The sequence below is a fragment of the Thunnus thynnus genome, chromosome 3, assembly GCF_963924715.1.
Source record: "Thunnus thynnus chromosome 3, fThuThy2.1, whole genome shotgun sequence".
NCBI classification, from domain to species: Eukaryota; Metazoa; Chordata; class Actinopteri; order Scombriformes; family Scombridae; genus Thunnus; species Thunnus thynnus.
The window spans coordinates 15,770,813-15,789,231 of NC_089519.1; the positions used below are offsets into that span (position 1 = coordinate 15,770,813).

The 18,419-nt window shown below is 39.5% G+C and overlaps 1 protein-coding gene across 1 annotated transcript; it reads right to left on the reverse strand.

Moving 5' to 3' along the window:
* Positions 1-2,801: 2,801 nt before the first annotated feature.
* LOC137180552 (E3 ubiquitin-protein ligase TRIM39-like) lies at positions 2,802-12,028 on the reverse strand. The gene is made up of 10 exons (XM_067585943.1): positions 11,463-12,028; positions 11,015-11,195; positions 9,730-9,825; positions 8,264-8,353; positions 7,820-7,963; positions 6,700-6,847; positions 6,298-6,342; positions 6,161-6,187; positions 5,856-6,031; positions 2,802-4,326 (listed from the first exon to the last, which is right to left on the reverse strand). The coding sequence occupies exons 1-10, from the start codon at positions 12,026-12,028 to the stop codon at positions 3,958-3,960; spliced, it is 1,842 nt and encodes a 613-aa protein (XP_067442044.1). The 3' UTR covers positions 2,802-3,957.
* Between the last annotated feature and the right edge of the window lie 6,391 nt (positions 12,029-18,419).

Below are 18,419 nucleotides of genomic sequence, written 5' to 3' on the forward strand. Positions count from 1 at the left end.
CAGCTTATAATATAATTAATTTCTCCTCTAGGTTGCAACACCAGGGTCTTCATTTGTAACCACTGTGATGCACAAAACAGGGCTTGAAAGATACATACGTCACTTCCCACAAAAAAGTTGGAACTCATAAAAACAAACTTGATGGGTGAATGTGCACACCTGTACAGAAACTCTGATCCATGCGTACACACATTTTGGAGACAGGGGTAATTGGCAACACAGATGGTGAGGTCATATCAAATGTTAATTATAGATCCACTTTATTGTAAACATTCAAGCCAGCAGTGTTACTTGTGTTTGTGCTTGTAGTGAGCCATAACCATTCCATGAGCGCCTTTCAATTTTAAAAGATATAAGCCAACTCAAATCTTAACCACTTGCCTCTGATTTATTATTGGACTATTAATGAAATATTGAGCACAATGTGCTGTCTCACCATTACAATCCCAACCCCCAGAGTGCAGAGCAGAGGATTGGACATTATGCTACCTATACTTCAGGTCAGTTGTGGAGCAGCACAGCTGCTGAAATGTCAGGATGATGTTAGGATGTGGCAAGTGGCAGGAGTCTGGCTTGCCTTTCCCCAATATTAAGCGTAAGTTTACTGTTTCCTTTTCACCTCAATACATTAACTAACTGATTAAATTATTATCATCAGTTGTAGAAATCCAAGATGAAATCAAATAACTTAAGAGAACTGCAGAACACTTACAGATTTTTAATAATATCTTCTAATAATGTGCATATATCACCAGGTGCAATTTTAGATTTCATACAGTTTTTTGTGTAAAATTACTGCAGTGAACACATGACTGTCACTGGAGACACTGCAGTGGCTGCCACACACACTCCGCCTTCATATGAGGTCTGTCCACATATGCACATTGGTCCCTCTTCATTTTCAAGTTTATTGTGCTTTATAAAGGGAAACATGGTTGCATTAATGCGTGCACCCAGTTTTATAAATCTGATTATTTTTTGGCGCAGGCCATTTTCAGCTTTTGTGCACACGTACACTTATGGTATGAATCTTACACACTGTTTTATAAATGAGACCCCAGGTCAGCAGGTGTGTCGGCCGACACGTGTTTATTCATACACGTAGACCTCCAATATGTCAGTTTGAATTAACTGAATTACTGAGTTGTTGCAGAGGCAACTCCCTGCCCCAAACAAATTAAGACCTGCATTGCCACTAATGAGTTTCATAGGAACAATTTTATTTAGACACTCTTCAAAAAAACATTTTTCCTGATCTGATGAAGAACAAGTGTTCCATGACAAGCTCTTCACCAAATCAGTCTCCGAGTAGGTTGAATCTGTTTTTTTTTTAGGATTTTCTTTAAATATAATGACAATGCAAAAAGTCTGGTGCCTTCTCTCAGTGAAGGCATTTTGGCCCTCCAGCTCTCCATCACTATCACACAGAGGTGTAAAATCTTAAACACTTTATTATCATACAGTATATTCACTGGTTTTATGTGAGTGTCCCAGATTGAGTTGAGGGCTGAATACTGAAATATCATTCATCTCTACATGACATTCCACACTGATATATGAACATGTTTTAGCATAATGTATAATTACTTGTATTCACTAGTTTATTGTCTCTGCTCTCACCATCCTTGTTTCCAGCAATTCTAGCTGTTCTTTACAGCTACATATATAATTTGGTTGTACGCTACTGTACATTACCAGCACCATACCACCAATAATGTAAGCAGCTCTGGAGAAGGAAGTCAAACATTTAGCAGCTAAAGAGTCAGATTTTTCTCTCAAGAGTTGTTGGAGACTAAGTGAGAGCTGATAGGAAAGTATATATTGAACATAGTAATCAGGTGACCAGAAAGACAATGAATAATAATGTTGCCCTGTGTCTGTTGAATGTGTAATTAGTCAGGTGTTAACACATTAACCACAGAATATCTTATGTTGTTCTGCCGAAAAAGTGGGCAAAAAACAATCAAGTAAGTGTACTCACTGTTATGGTACCAGAAGATTCCCTAGTGTTTCCTGTTTCTTCCCCTTCCCTGTGTTTCCAGTGCTCCCCTGTCTGTCTCTCTCTGTATGTTTATTTGTGTATGTGTTAGCCTGGGTGTGGCTCTCCTGGCTCCTAGCTCTACACTCCTGGCTGCAATCAGCTCATCACCTCTCCCAGTCTGCTCACCTGCATTTCATCATTTCATCAGCTTGCAGTATATCTACCCCGACTCTTCATCCACTCATGGCTAGATCGTTGTTTTGACTCAAGTTGTAGCTTACACCTCAGGCATCTCTCTTATATATAGTGATTTCTCCAAGTTTGGATTTGTTGCTAATTGCTGTCTCTCTCTCTCTAGAGCTCCTGGACCATCCCTCGCCTGCCTGCCAGCTTGCCTGCTCTCCAGCCCACTACCACCTGCTCCCTTCTGCCAGCCCTTGCCATTCTTCCTCACTCCTCTCAGCCCTCCAGTCCTTGGCCTCAGCCTGCTTCATCCCCACTCCATCCACCTCCATTCCGCCCACTTCCCTGGCAATAAAGCCTTACTTCATTCACTGTCACTCTAGTCTGTTTCTGCATTTGGGTCCACATTGCAAACCACAACACTCACCCTAATACTGCTTCCATTAAATGCTGTTTATGTAAATGTTTTGAAGTGTCGGACAGCGAGCTGGAAAAAAAATGATTTGGGTATCTTTGAGTCTCATTCACACTGAAAAACACTGATCATTGGGTGTCAAATGAAGTCTTCAGTAGGCCATTGTCGGAAACTTAAAGACTATGAGATACAACATAACACAGACAAGTGGAAATTCAATAGTTTGGAGGTATCTATTTATACAGAAGTGTAAAGGCACCATCAGTAACATCAATTTGACAAAGTTCATGACATAATAATTGATTTGATTGGGTTTAGAACATCCATTGCTCATTGTAGAAAAAAGTCAATTAGTTAACAAAAAAGAGATCCTGGTGTTTAATGAACACATGCTGAGCTTCTTCAAAGCTATGGTACAGAAATTGAATTCAGGTAATGTTAATATGCTATACTAAATAATATATGCTATACTAAATAAGCTTAACATGTTAACATCCAGTGTGGGTGTAAAAATATTTATACATTTTTCTGAGTGTTACATACGACCTGAAATGACTTTGTATTATTAGAATCAGAGCCATCCGGTGCAATTTTTTAACTTTTGAAGAGCCATATCAGTAAATTATTTTAATGTCATTCATGTGTGCAGGGAGCCAACAGGTTTTCAACCAAAGAAAACTTAAATGTGCATGTAAGCCTTTAATGGGCGGCTGTGGCTCAGGAGGTAGAGCGGGTCGTCCACTAATCGGAAGATCGGCGGTTTGATTGCCGGCTCCTCCAGTCCACATGCTGATGTGTCCTTGGGCAAGACACTTAACCCCACATTGCTCCTGATGGCTGTGCCATCAGTGTATGAATGTGTGTGAATAGGCAGGTTGGGGCCTTGCATGGTAGCCCCTGTACCCATTCAACGTATGAATGTGTGTGAATGGGCAGGTTGGGACCTTGCATGGTAGCCCTTGTACCCATTCAGCGTATGAATGTGTGTGAATGGGTGAATGTGATCCGTAGTGTAAAAAACGCTTTGAGTGGTCGGAAGACTAGAAAGGCGCTATACAAGTACAGTTCATTTACCATTTCCCTGGGTTTCAGCTGAGAGAGTCCCTGTGCTCCATGTGGGTCATTATACTGTGTCAGAATACTTCTAATTTTTCAGCAATAAAAGGAGCCAAACAAAAATATTAGCTACAGCTGACTTCAGTCTAAACGTATGGACACTGGCCCATAAAACAGGCACATCACTGACACCCTGCTTACTATCTACTCTATTGCAATGAAAGAAGGCAGTGCAGCTGTGATCATATCTTGTCCAGAGGTATATGTGTAAATCTCAGTCTTCTTCTAACATACATGGAAGCATGTGGAAGCATTCCTCATTTCATTCTGTCATTGAAACAGGGCAAATGATTATTGGAGCCTCATTTCTTCCTGATTTATTAGTACAGGGGCTGAAGAATGGGTGGATGGTGTCAGGAAAATTATCTGTGAATGTATAGATAAGCATTCTGGCCTCTACATCGTAAAAGGACACCAACCCCTTGTCACAATCCACATAGATTCCAATCCGAGAGGGTCTGAGGTTGACTGTCAGGCTAGTTGAGGGCTCTGTTCGGAAGGCGTAATCGTTTCTGTCCCGCAGGCTGAGGAACCAGTAGCCGTGGGTGGGGCCTACACTAATTTTCCCTTTCCGATTGACAGACCGGCTTGCCACTCCCAGGTCCCAGTCAGTCTTTCCTCCCACCTCCACCTGGAAGAGGGCAGTGTGGATCAGTTTACTGCAATGAGTGCAGACTTCAGACATTCCACATATCAGGGTAAGGTTAAAGGACAGGTTCGCAATTTTTTCAAGTCTGTCTTTAAACAAGATGAACACTGAAACAGGTTTTTCTTGCTATAATTTTTCCTCCTGTTCATACTGACCTTGAATAGATCCATTCCAATAAGCAATGTGCAAAAATGTTTTCCTAAGTTTATCTGATATGTATCAAATATCTATCTAATATGAGGCTTCAGCAGTCTGGGATAGATAATGAAAATGCCAATCAAATAATTGTTTTGGCAGAATAAAGCACAGAGATTAGTACAAGATTTGTACAAGCCACTGAGCTGGTATTTTCTAAAGCTACAGTCTTCTTCATTATGAAATTCCCTCCACTTACTATCCCTTCACTGCAGCTCGAAAGGAAACACTGTCTGGGGAAACACCAAGATATTCCATACTAAGAAGGCTGTAACTTTTCAAGATACTCACTTCTTCACTTTATGATTGTTGTTATTCTGTTATTCTGTCTTGATTTAAGACAGACTTGAAAAATTGTGATGTAATATTATCTGATCTAATCATAACTATTCCCTGTGGAAAGCCTTATTGTAATTTTGTGAACTGAATTAAAAATAAGAGTGGTTCTAAAATAATACATATCACTTACTGATGGTGGACATACTGTATATTTGTGTGTGATCATTTGTAACTACATACATGCATTTTCTCAGTCTGACAGCAGATGGTGCAAGCTACTTTTGAAAACTGCTAAGTAAGTCAGAGCAAGGATTATTTAACACTGTGGTGCTCGCTTTGGTTTTTGTGAAGTCACAGCCAGGTGAATCACCTTGCTTCTCTCCTGGTTTACCAACCCATTAGCTGATTACAAAGTGTTGAAAACCGGATGAACTTGTTATACAAACTGTAAAATGTACCAAATGTTTAAGTATTAAAACATAAAGTGGTAGTTTGGTTGTGTATGTCCTGCTGTTGAATCTGTGGGGCACAATGCTGTCATCAAATCTAATGTCTTTTGCTGTTGTTGTATTTGTATGTCAACCAAGCCTGTGCTTGGAATGAACAAGAAGAATCATAGTTGTATCATTTATCCAGAGGGGGTGAGTCAAGAGCAACTTGATATTTTGGCTTTCATCCAAAAGGCTTCTTCACTGATTGATTGGTGGGGAGTCCCAGGAATTTAACCTGTTCAGATGTTTACACCTTCAAGTATGTTGACATCACATGTGGTTCCTGGTGATAGAGTCGTTTGAGTCACATGAGTCCAGGTATGAATGTGTGTTAATGACCCCCCAGGAGTTAAATGCCTGGGACTCCCCACCAGTCAGTCAGAACTGAATAAACCTTTTGGATGAGATTCAAAATGTTTTCAAGAATCTACAAGTCTAGTTGCTCTTAACTCAACCTTTCTGGATACATTATGACCTGGACGGCTGTAACTAACACACTTGTTAAGCAATTCACATGTGTACAGCTTCACACCGTGTCCCACTTACCTCCCAGTAATGTCGTCCTGAGTTGAAGCCCTGGTGGGCCAGCACACACACCACCCGGTCAAAGCGCTCTGGGTTGTCTGGTACCGACTGATGGCGGTCACCACAGCACACCTGCTTCCCATCCACTGAGATGATGAGGCGTGGGTGGGCTGTGTTGGGGTCTAAAGTGATGTCGGCTGATATATTAGAGAGAGTGCTGGTTGGTGGTTAAACTGAACGGTGGAGCAAGTGAAAATAAGACTGAGTATAACAAGTGAATGAAAATAAAGACAAATTAAAAGCAAACATTTTAATAAAAACCTTACCTGCATATTCTTGAACCCTCCTTACCTCTGCAGAGAAAAAATATACTTTTCTTTGTTTACTTTGCTTTTTTGTCATTCATTGAATTTAAAAGTATCAGAAAAACAACTTTTATGATATTAACTGATCAGAACATTACTTGGGTTGGGCCTGGGTACTGACTGGTCCAATGAGGATCGCTGGCCTGTTAATTAAAATAAAGATAAAAAATACACCATTGTTATGATTTACACTTCAGCCTTTATCAGTGAACATATGTTCAGCAAGGCTCTGAATTAGAAAGGCAAGAGATATATTTAACCTAAAAATGAAAATACATGGGATAGATTTTGTTCTTTGCCACAGCAGCAAAAATGAAGATATTGCTGCAGTACAGTTGGTCCCTCCAGTTGTAAAGGCCTGGCAGAAATATTTGAAAATACACAAAAATTTAAGAAGAATCCTGCTGTGGTCTTGATCATAGATTTATGTTTTAGTTGCTGTTTCAGATTTTCGTTGGTAAAATATTTCCTTCCCACTATCAGTCTGAATCAAGACTTACAAACTTCTGGCAGTTTCCGCATCTCTTCCTGAAAGCGCACCATCATTTGACTGACAGTCCTGAGAATCGACCCTGATGTCAGCTCAGATGACACAGAGACATTGGACCAGTCTTTTGCTTGTGGAGGGGTGGAAAGCGCAGAGAACGTCTGCAGAGAGAGACAAATGTCAAAACCAGATGAGGCTTAACTGTCATGTAAATAAAAAAAACCTGGTTTCCAAAATCAGGGTAGAGGAGAACTTTAGTCACTGATCTGCTGCATGTAGACACAGATTTACAGTAACCAGGTCAAAGAACACATTCTCTAACTTACCTGTGTAACCTGGCCTCTGGGTAACCTAGTTACTTGTAAACACAACGTATATGTTAACACAGTGACAATTTTGTTGGGTAGAAATTTTTGTTTTGTAACAAGATAATAATTCATGTTGGTAGAGAAACATGGCAATAATCAGTGTTTGCTTTCAGATTAAATCAGTGGTTTCCAACCCCCGCACAATGGTAGTAACATTCACTACCATAAAAATATGATTTGGCAGAGAAAGTGTAATATGCAGTACGTTAATTAATTTGTGGAGTATTACGACATGAATTATTCCTTAATGAATGTTGGAAACATGTTGTGGCAGTCTGACACTTCCATGAGGTTATTGACAGGAGAAAGTGAGAGTTGTGACTGATGGACAACGGACACAGGAGAGTGGTCTGTATTATGCTATGGAATTATTCCATGTTTCATTTTTACGGGAAGAAGAAAAGCTTCAAGGATGAGGATGATGTTATCCTTGGACTAACAGTATCTTGGTAACGTCTTATAATCAGGCCAATATGGTAAAACTGTACGCCAGGAGCAGGAACTACAGCCCAGAAACCACAACTGGATCCAGGTTACTGTGATCGAAATGGAAGTAAAGTTTCTAAAAAACTTTCCTTGGCCGCTGGAAAAGTTCTTCTGGAGATTCCCCCAACAGAAAGACTTTAAAGACTGAATTTAAAACTACTGGTGGATTTCCTGGTGGATTTATTATTGTATGTATAACTAGTGGAGTCCTGCATATATATTACTAATGTATTTTGTATTATCTTGCTTCATTGTATTTATCCATCCATCCATTCACACCTTGAGAAAGAATATGTAGTCTTCTGACAGAGCTAGCTGGCTCAGTACTGAGCTCCTCTTTTTAAGCTCAGCTATCTCCACCTCCAGCTCTCTCAGCAGGCTCTGCGCTCTGTGCTCAGCCGCTCGACGACTCATCTCTATCACCTGGTGGTAACAAGAAAAATAAATTCCATGCATCCTGGTTAATATACATCAAAATTATGATTTCAGGTATTAATAAATAACTTTAAAACATTTAAACTTAAATTCATATCCTGCTAGTAGAAAAAAATAGTATGGTATGGTATCATTTTTTTCTTAGAGGAGATAATTAATTTTGTTCCTTTAAAAATCCATCAACTTAGAGAGGCTGTGCTTCCATTTTAAGGAAAAAGAAAAGGTCTTAAGTTATTATTGTGAGATTCTCTCTATTCATCCTGTGTCAGTGTTTTGTTTTTTTTTTACCTCCAAGACTTCAGCTTGGCAGCGCTCCACACTGGAGATCAGCTTAGAAAACTCACAAACAGCTCCATCTGTCTCTCTCTCAGCAGCAGCCTGAATAAAAGATGAACAGCGAGGCGTGTGAGACATTTGAAGGCAGGCACCGCTAGAGGTCAACTTGGCTACTTTTCTGAGCTGATGAACAAATTGTGGGCAGGCCAAGTGTGGGACAAACTGCTGATAAAGCCTTGAGGGGTAAGTGAGCTGTTATCAGGAGGCAAAGAATTTCAAGCACCGCCCCTGCCAGAATGCACCACGTTAATTACAGTATATCCTCAAATCCAGAACATCTACAAGACAATAAGAAATTACAATTAAATAGGTTGCAGAATAATTAGACAATATCAGTTGCTGTGTTTTGTGCTTTCATCATATTCATTACAGTACTCTTTGCCACATGTCACAGTGTCTTGTTTGTACTACCACTTAGGGATGCCAAGTAGAAAAATGCCAAATTATGTGCACACAATAAATGCATGATGGGACAAAGTAATAGTTCATGGTTCCAAGAGGAAAATATTTTAAAAAATATAAATTCTAGGTATTGACTTTGGTGCACCCCTGACTTTTCTCCAGTGCCACTATGAAGTCTATGGGCTGAGGTGAGCTCATGGGTGGGGCCAGCAGAGGGCCGCACAATGCAGAAGCAAACCCGGAAGCTAGAAAGTTTTTTGGTGTATGTGCCAGGTGAGCAGTTCTTATTGACTGGGCAACATTTTTCCAGCTCTTTTAATCCATCCATGGTTCCCCACAGGATGAATTGTAATAACTTTAATCTCCTTTCTTTTCATCTAGTGCCACCGGGTCAAAATGTAATTTTGCCTGATACTTTGATTTATGACCAAACCTGCAAAACTCATGATATTCCCATCAGCTTGATGTGTTGTGTGTAGTGCTAATTAACAAATGTTAGCATTATCAACATGCGATCGTTATTACTGTGAGCATGTTAGCCTGCTGATGTCAGCATTTAGCTCAAGCCCAGTCTCACAGAGCCGTTAGCATGACTGTTGCCAGGATGGACAGATATGGTAAATGGACTGTATTTGTATAGCACCTTTCTAGTCTTCCAACCACTCAAAGTGCTTTTACACTATGAATCACATTCACCCATATTCATACACTGAATGGGTACAGGGGCTACCATGCAAGGTCCCAACCTGCTCATCAGTGGAAACTAACCATTCATACACATTCGCACACTTTGGGGTTAAGTATTTTGCCCAAGGATACATTGGCATGTGGAATGGAGTAGCCGGGAATCGAACCACCGATCTTCCGATTAGTGGATGACCCGCTCTACATCCTGAACCACAGCCGCCCCACAGCCGCTATGGGTGAATAGATCGGTAATCCTCAAATATGTGCACAGTTTTAAACCAGGGCTGAACCTGAAAAGTTATCGACCTTGGTAGAGACTGAAAGCTCACCTGTATGTCCCGTAAGGAGCTCTGTATTTCCTCCACTTTCTTCTCTCTCTCACAGATGAGATCCTTCAGCTCCACCTCTGCAATGCCTAACTGGGACTGGAAAAGACAGAAAACATGTTTGCTTAGCCTTAACCTAACTGTACGTATTACCACTACAAGCCTAATCCTAACTCTGAAGCCTGTTGCATGCTCCACGCCAGGTGCACACAGAATATGCTAATACAGGTATGTGGGTTACACAAGCATTATAGATTAGAATCATCAAGGCTGCGTTTACAAAGAACATGACATGACAATAAATGTTGGAGTACAAACACCCTGTGTAGCTCTTTTCATTATTGCACACATTCCATGTGTAACATGCAATACACTAACCTCAAATCTCCTATTTGTAAGATTTTTATGCAATTCTAGCATCTTACAAATTGTTTTTAGCCATACTGGCTCTAGAGATAGCAATATGTCAGTCTGTCAGTCACCACTTTGGTCCAGACTGAAATATCTACTATTGGATAGATACATTTTTTATTTTAAAAGATGAATCCTACTGATTTTGGTGAACCCTGTTGCCTTAAAGATGATAATTCAAACTCAAGCTCAAACGGGTTGCATTTGTGGTTTGTGTGAAATGTCTCAACAACTAGTTGAGTGGATTGCCACAAAATTTGACATTCATGTTCCCCTCAGGATGAATTGTAATAACTCAAGTGATTCCTGAACTTTCCATCTAGCTGCATCATCAGGTCAAAACTTATATTTGTCCATTACTTTGGTTTATGACCAAATACCTGCAAAACTAATAACATTCCCATCATGTAGTTTGTCTTAAGTACTAATTAGTAAATGCATGCTAAAATACTAAACTAAGATGTGTTAGCATTCAGTTCAAAGCACCACTGTGCCTAACAACAGCCTCAAAGAGCCTCTAGCATGGCTGTAGCCTTGTACTCTGGTTTTTGTTATGAGACAAACCCCATGAAAATTGGTGTAGCCGAAGTCTATCCTTCAACCCATTCATGGTTCTAGAGTCAAATTCATGTTGCAATGTTGTCCACCAGAGTCTAGGTGTCAAAAGTCATAAATGTTCTAATACTACACATACAGGTTTTAATATAACCTCAATGAAACAAAGCTGGTTGCCGATAATGCAATTACAGTAGGAAAAAAAAGGATAATACAAATTTTGTCCTGTTAGACAACTCTTCCTAACTGAAACACACACACACACACACACACACACACACACACACACACACACACACACTCATACACATACTGTAGTTACCTTCTTGATGTTCCACTCTCTCTTGGCAGGGATGATGTTGTGTCCTCGGTGGTCTGCTGTCTCCACACAGATGCTGCACACGCAGTTGTTATCAGATCGGCAGAAGAACTCCAGACCTTTCAGGTGGATGGGACACAGAGGCAGGCTGGGAGAAGAATCACTGGGACCGCTCAGACTGTACCTGTCATAACATTAAAATAAAGTTGTGACACTGTCATTGAGCTCACTCTGTTTTGCTAATGCAAATTATTCAAATACAGCAGTCCTTCAGCCATGTACTATCAGTACAGCTGTTCTAAATACATGGTTTGATGAATAAAGCATGAGATACTGAAGGTAGAGTAACGTCATGTGTTTTAATTTTGAATGTTTTAAAATTAGAAAAATCATCTGTATGTGGTTGAATAAAAAACAATTTTAATGTAGTCTAGGGAGTGTGGCTTGGTACCTGCGAGGAGGGGAGTAGGGTGGAGGCGGGTCATGGTGCTCATTGTTCTGAGCCTGGAAGGACAGTTGAGCGTTGATTCGACTGGAGCTTTGAGGGTGAGGGTCATTGGAACGGGGAAAGGTGGTGTGAGGCATCCTGGCAGTCGGCAGCCGCTGAAAACGGGTCATCATCTCAGTAAAGATACTCTCCGGCATCTCCCTTGGCCTCGGGGGTGAAGACAGGGCCGGGTGATGTTGATGACGAGGTTGTGAGTTGGGATCTTCCACTCCTCCTCCACCTGTTCCATCAATTGCAACTCCAACGTCAGCCATCTGCTTGAACTGCTCAGTGATTTCCTTCAGGGTTCGGTTGATATGGAGCTCTGGTCGCTTGCGGAAGGACTCCTTGCAGAGGGGACACTGGTAGAACTTGGCGCTTCCTCCTCCTCCGTCCCAGTAGGAGGAGATGCAGGCCTGGCAGAAACTGTGGCCGCATGGTGTTGACACTGGATTGGTGAACACTTCCAGACAGATGGAGCAGGTGAACTGGTCTTCAGACAGAAAGGCAGCAGGCAGTGCCATAGCCATCCAATGTTAAGCTGTATGAGAGACAGTGTTACCATGAGAAAGACAGAAGTGATCAGGATATCTAATACCATAATCATAGACATACTATATTCTTGATGCCTGATCCTTTTTGTAATCAGTTTATTTTAGAGTTTTGCTTGTGAAAGATATGAATTGTCATCCTGCAATGCAAGTGCACATCACATAGGTAAAATATCTTGTAGCATTGTGCTAACTGCCTATTTATTGTATGTCATCAGAGAAACTTTGCAGAGTTGTACAATCCTGTCTCAGAACAGTATAAACTGCCGTTTAGTACCTTGGCATCTAACAAGCCTTCAAACTGGACTTGCTGATTCGTATTTCATCTTCTTCACCTGTACTCTGCAGCAACACACCCACGCTCGTGTTGTTAGTTTGAAAGCCCCATTCAAGGGGAGAGTCAGTTCTCACAAATTTCTCACTTATCTCTGCTTGTATCTGACATGGAGTTTTGGTTTCATTTTCCCTGGTTTGAAGATATCCATCTCTGAGATTTCTGCCTCCGTCTTGATACAACAGAAGTGAAGGGTGCTCAAAGCAATTAAAAATAGAAATGACAGAAATGCCCTTGTTACTGTTGATAATTCACAGACTTTGGGTTGTTGTAGTGATTATTATTGTGGTTAATTTCCTAATCCCTTATTTCCAGCACCTTTACCCCTAAAACACCAGGGCACAATATATTTTTGTATTTTGGCCAATTAGCTATGTTACCAAATATATAACAATAGGATTAGTATACGGATCGGTTTCCAGTCCATAACCTTATCTGTTGAGTTAAATAATCATATACAGTCATATACATAGTACCAATCCTGTGAATGGAGTTTGGAGATGAATTGGCCAAACAAAATGATAGAAGTGTCCCTCCACACTTAATCTGATCAATAAATAATTTAAACCCTAAGCCTAAACCAAAACTAATCCCTCTTCTAACTGGATCCATGAACTGCTTCAGCTGTAAGAGTGAGGACTACTCAGTGTACTCATTAGAATGCACCCACAACACACTCAGAAACACAGTTTGAAACTTTGTACTTCTGTCAGCATGCAGGTAGAATGTGAGTCAGTCTGAATGACTATGTGCCTCATGCGTGTAAACACACCCACACACAAACACACACACACTGAAACAATACAAATGAATAGTTTCACAAGATCAGGAAATTCAGGCTTGGTTGGAACATTTAGACTCCATCTGTTGACCACATCATCCGTTCATTCACATTCATCCTTAAAGTAAAGGCTGGTGATATTCTATATTTTTCTTATTGTCAACAAACCCCAAGAAAAGACCAAAATCAACAGTTAATTAATCTACTAGCGAGTATTGTGTGTGTATCCAAAGCCTGATGTATCTTCTTCCTCTGTGTCATGGAACTCCACTGTTGTCCAAAAACTATTAATGAGTCACACCGTTGCACTGGGTGACATGTTCCTTCATTACCATGAACACACACACTGTAGTTTATTTTGATTAAATCCCACACACACCGTCCTGCTGCCATAAATACTCACTAGAACACCACATGTGGATTAATCTGCTGCTGAAAATAGTCCCCAACAACTGCACTATTTCCTCTTGTTTGAGTAACGTTTGCTAGAAAATACAGTGTACAGCTGTCTATCTATCTATCTATCTATCTATCTATCTATCTATCATCTATCTATCTATCTATCTATCTATCTATCCTACTAATCTACTTCCACTAAACTTTGCAGTAATGTGAGAGAATAAATGAATTTTTGGACAAATGATATATGCAGTGTAGGTGTGAGCCAGTGTCTGCATCATACTGTTTATTCAGCAGCTGAAACGCTGAGTCACAGCTGAACTAGGTTAGCAGTGTAATTACAAAATTATTTTAATTATGTTTTGAATGTATCTCTCCCACTGTCTGCTACATGTGTTTGTAGGAAGCAGCAGACACTGTTGAAATACACATACACATGTCTGTTTGTACTGCTACCTGTCAGGACAACCCCAAAACTAATCTGAACTTTTATCTGAAACTAATCCTAATTTAAATCTAAACTTCTTATAAATGTGAAAAATGGGAAAGACAACAGACTGAGGGAAGTTTCCCTCAGCTTTCCATATCTAACGATGTGCATAATACAAGCACTCACACACACACACGCAGCTGCAGTACAGGTAGCGCCAGTTTCCCATTGGTGAGCGAGAGCTAAAGGGGTTAGGTATGCGGTAAACAACCTGTACATAGCTATCATAGCTGGAATAGAGAAGATATGACACAGTGATGACTGTGATTCTCACGTGATAATTGGATATCACTGTATACTGTATATATACTGTATATTTACAGTCACTCATATCATGCTTTCATTCATACGTAAAGCTTTGTCACCAGGAACTAAATGTAATCCTTTACATTTCTGTCCCTTCAATTTCTCATTACGTTTCTTTTATTAGCAATTCACTCAAGGAAATTAAAACTTCTGATACTGACACATTTAGTAAGACAAAAATTACTTTTTTTTAATTATATAATGGAAAAGTAATGCACACCAAGGGTTGTAGTGAGGTGCTGATCACTAGAAGTAGACTTGAGAGTAGGAAAAAACACTTTTTTCATGCTCTCAAATTCTTTTTTAATTAACTTTTTTGAAGATTACAGCTGGTCAAACCTAGCCTGGTTCTAGACCTTTGAATCACTACTACCCATGTCTCAGATTTGTGATTCAAACAAGAATGGGGATGTCTTCTTTCTACATAGAACAATATAAGAAGAAGACATAAATGAAAAATAGTGAGACAAAAATAACAAGAAGCCTGGATGACATTGACACGGCTATAAAGGTTGTTGGTAGTCGATCTACAGAAAAAAAACCCCTCTTAAATCGACATATTTCTTAGATTGTGAAAAATGTTAACTGCTCCTATAGCGCTACCACCATTTCCACGTTGATGGAAAATTACTTTGGAGGGACGGATACATCACTCACTACTGACTGGTTGGAGAAAAACAAAACAAAATACTCAAACCCTATAAATCAACAAAAAATGTCAAGCTGAATGAAGAAAGTAAAAAAAAAAAAGGCAATTCAGATTATCAGATTAGGTTAAACCTCAAAGACTCTGAAAGAGTATAGTGAGGTTGCACACTCATACAACAATTCAACATTTTTACAAATACCCTTGTTTGCTGTCTAAGTCAAATGAAAACATTGTATCATTTAGCCTAGCTTAGCAGAAAGAGTAAATGCAGGGGGAACATGCTAGCTCTATCCAAACAACAGTTATAGACAGAGTTTACATATGGAACAAACACAGCATATTGGTGGTGTAATTGCCTTACCTGAACTTAAAAAGTGTGGTTACTTAAGCCTTTATGCTGATAAAATATATCATTCCTTGGTCCTTTGTGAGTTTAGAAATTGCTCAGTTGAACCATTACAAAATGGAAAAAGAAAATGTTGTTTCCTTTCACTGGTCCAGAAGGTTACCTTTCTCTTGCTATTTTTTCAAACCTTCTTCTCATGCCTTAGGTGTGGCCTGTTAGACAACAACACTGCTCTACATCACCTGTCAACAGTACCATTCAGTGAGTTGTTACTGAGAAATCAGTCATGGGTTAAGTCTGCATGGTGAAACTTTAAAGCTACAGTGTAAACAGGCCATTAATGCTATTGACAAAAGAGGACACTTTGGCGTAGTTCCTGGTGTCAACCCTTGTATTATCTGCCATTCTTTCACATTACATTTACATTACATTCATTTATCATACGCTTTTGTCTAAAGTGACTTGCAGTTCAGAGCAAGGAACAAGAGATAAGATATGATTTTCAATTTCTACTCTTTTGTTGAACCATCAAATAATCTCCACTTATCCACCAACATACCGAAATGGCTTTTCACATTCTTTCAAACACTACCCACAATCATAAAACAATGATCAAGCACTAACAATGGTGGTTAGTTGGACACCTAACAAACACTGCAGTCAGTTTGAACCTTTTAACACCTATTTGTACTCACAAAAACATGCTGTCAATTGACTTTTCTCCTAATAATGATGGAGCATTAAGTACCAGTGCTAACAAGTTGGGCACTCATACTTTATATTGTCTTTTATCTCAAACTTACTGTTAGATAACAGACAATGGTGTAGAAAAGGGTTTGGTTTGAATGAGATAAAATTGCAGTGTGTTTCTACCTTAGTCAAACGAGCCTTACCTGTTCAGAAATGTATTTCCGAGACGTTCCCAGTGCCAACTGTCACACTCCTTCTCCACAGTGATTTCTCCTCGAGTTAATCCTTGTGTCTGCTTGTCAGTTGTCAAACTTTTCTCCTTTTACCGCCTTCCCTCTGTCATTGTGCTTTTGACCCCCACCCACAAAGTATCCAATCCAACCTGCTTGACAGGTGAAGCCGTGCAGGTATGACTTTTTAAAAGAATCTCTAATCCCCCTCTCTCTCTCTCTCTCTCTCTCTCTCTCTCTCTGTCCCTTCTTCTCCATTAATCAGTACACCAGGCCAAAATAACCTAATTAATTCAAAATTAACAATTGAAATGATGCAATTGAAGAATGCATTGGTTCAAATGAACAAAATAATTCTTAATAAATCTGATTTTTTATAAAGGCTTCTGTGCCTTCTTACTGTATTCCATTTTATGATTAATTTCTCTCTCACTCTGACATTTACAACTTCATCCTTACTTTAAAGATCTACTGTGGTAAGCATATTATTTCCAGTTGCCAGAGTTTCTGTGTTACTGGTAGCATCAACCCAGTTAATTTAGCTATATTCTTCATTACCGCGGATAATTACCCACCGAACATTTAAACATACACATAGTTCTGCTCAAGCACTCTTAGCTCTTTCCTTCTTTTAGCGATTTTCTTCTTTGCAAGTCACACAGTTGTGTACACGCTTTTCAGATCTGCTAGTTACTTTAGCTTAGCAGTTAGCCAGCCCCCAGTAGCCAGTGCAAGTGTCAATCAAAGCGTGATCTGCCACCTGACTTGAGAAATGGTCTAAACAGCAAAATGAGATGTTTTTTGAACTTGGTTTTCTAACAGTTATGAACATTTATTTTCACTCTGATGTTTGTGGATGCGTGATGAGACACTCAACTTTGATATCATTTCGAGAGGCTTTAAACATGGCTGAGGTAAAAGCTAGTGTTTCAATAATGGTGTAAATAATTTATAAACTGCTGAACATTAAAGGTATAATATGTAACTTTTCCACATTAAAATGAATAAAAATGACTAGACGTGTGTTATATATATTTTTTGAGTTGTGTAATTACATTTTCCCAGATGTTTAAAACAATTTTCAAACACAGAGAAATCTGTAGTTTTAATCAAGATAACTATTTTTATCTGGTCGCCTGTCAATGATGTCATCCCCTTTACCCCCTCTACCAAAAAGTATACTCACATCATGTGCGCAGGCATCAGCTTTGTGGTTCTCTGCCACAGTGGCATCATCCCTTTTACCGTGTCTATCGTTTTTCCAACCCAGTTTAGATGAAACCATGCCCTCTTCAATATGATGCCAGCCTTGATGGAACGGCGGAAGCCTCAATGGCTGTGTTCCCAAGGAAACCATGCGAAAATATGACAGCCACAATAACTTGGAAAATAGTGCTTTTCAAAGATGACTGACAGTCTCAGCTATGCAGAGGTGAGGTGATTTGTTAATGTTAATTCACCACGGTTTTTGTCCTGTCTTACTAACATCCCACTCATGGCCTGTACCTTGCTGTGGTGAGTGGGCTTTATACCAAAACAGGTCTCAAGGTGTGTGTCTTGTCTCAAATGTTTAAACCTAAAAACTCTTTTCTCCCTCATATCTGTGTACACAAATGCGTAGTATTACATTCACGTTTCATACAGGGAACAACATATAAAAACAAACTCATAAGTTATTGTCATCACATCAGGATACAACTGAGTAGAAAAACTCTATACAAGTTGCAATTTTAATGCAAATATTTCTCCTGGCTTCTCTGTCCAGCTTGTTTTCAGGCAGTCAGGTTGCAGAAGCCCAGCACAGCCCTGGAGGATGCTGCACAATGTTTGGTAGAAGTCTGGATTTCTAAAATTTTGAGGATTGGGTAGACCTTTTCTTGTACAGAAGAATCAGAATTCTGAAAATACAAAACATGCAAAAGGTTCCGAGAAAATATAGCAAAATAGTCATGGTGATCTGAGAAAAATAACAAGTCAATGACCATAACATTAACTTGGAATGACAATAGATTTCATAACAACTTGGCATAATGCATTAGGATTTTGTGACAACACATCCATAAATAGTAATCATGGACTTGATGGACTTTGACAAGTGAACTATCAATATATTGCATGTATCATATTAAAATGTTAATTAATGAA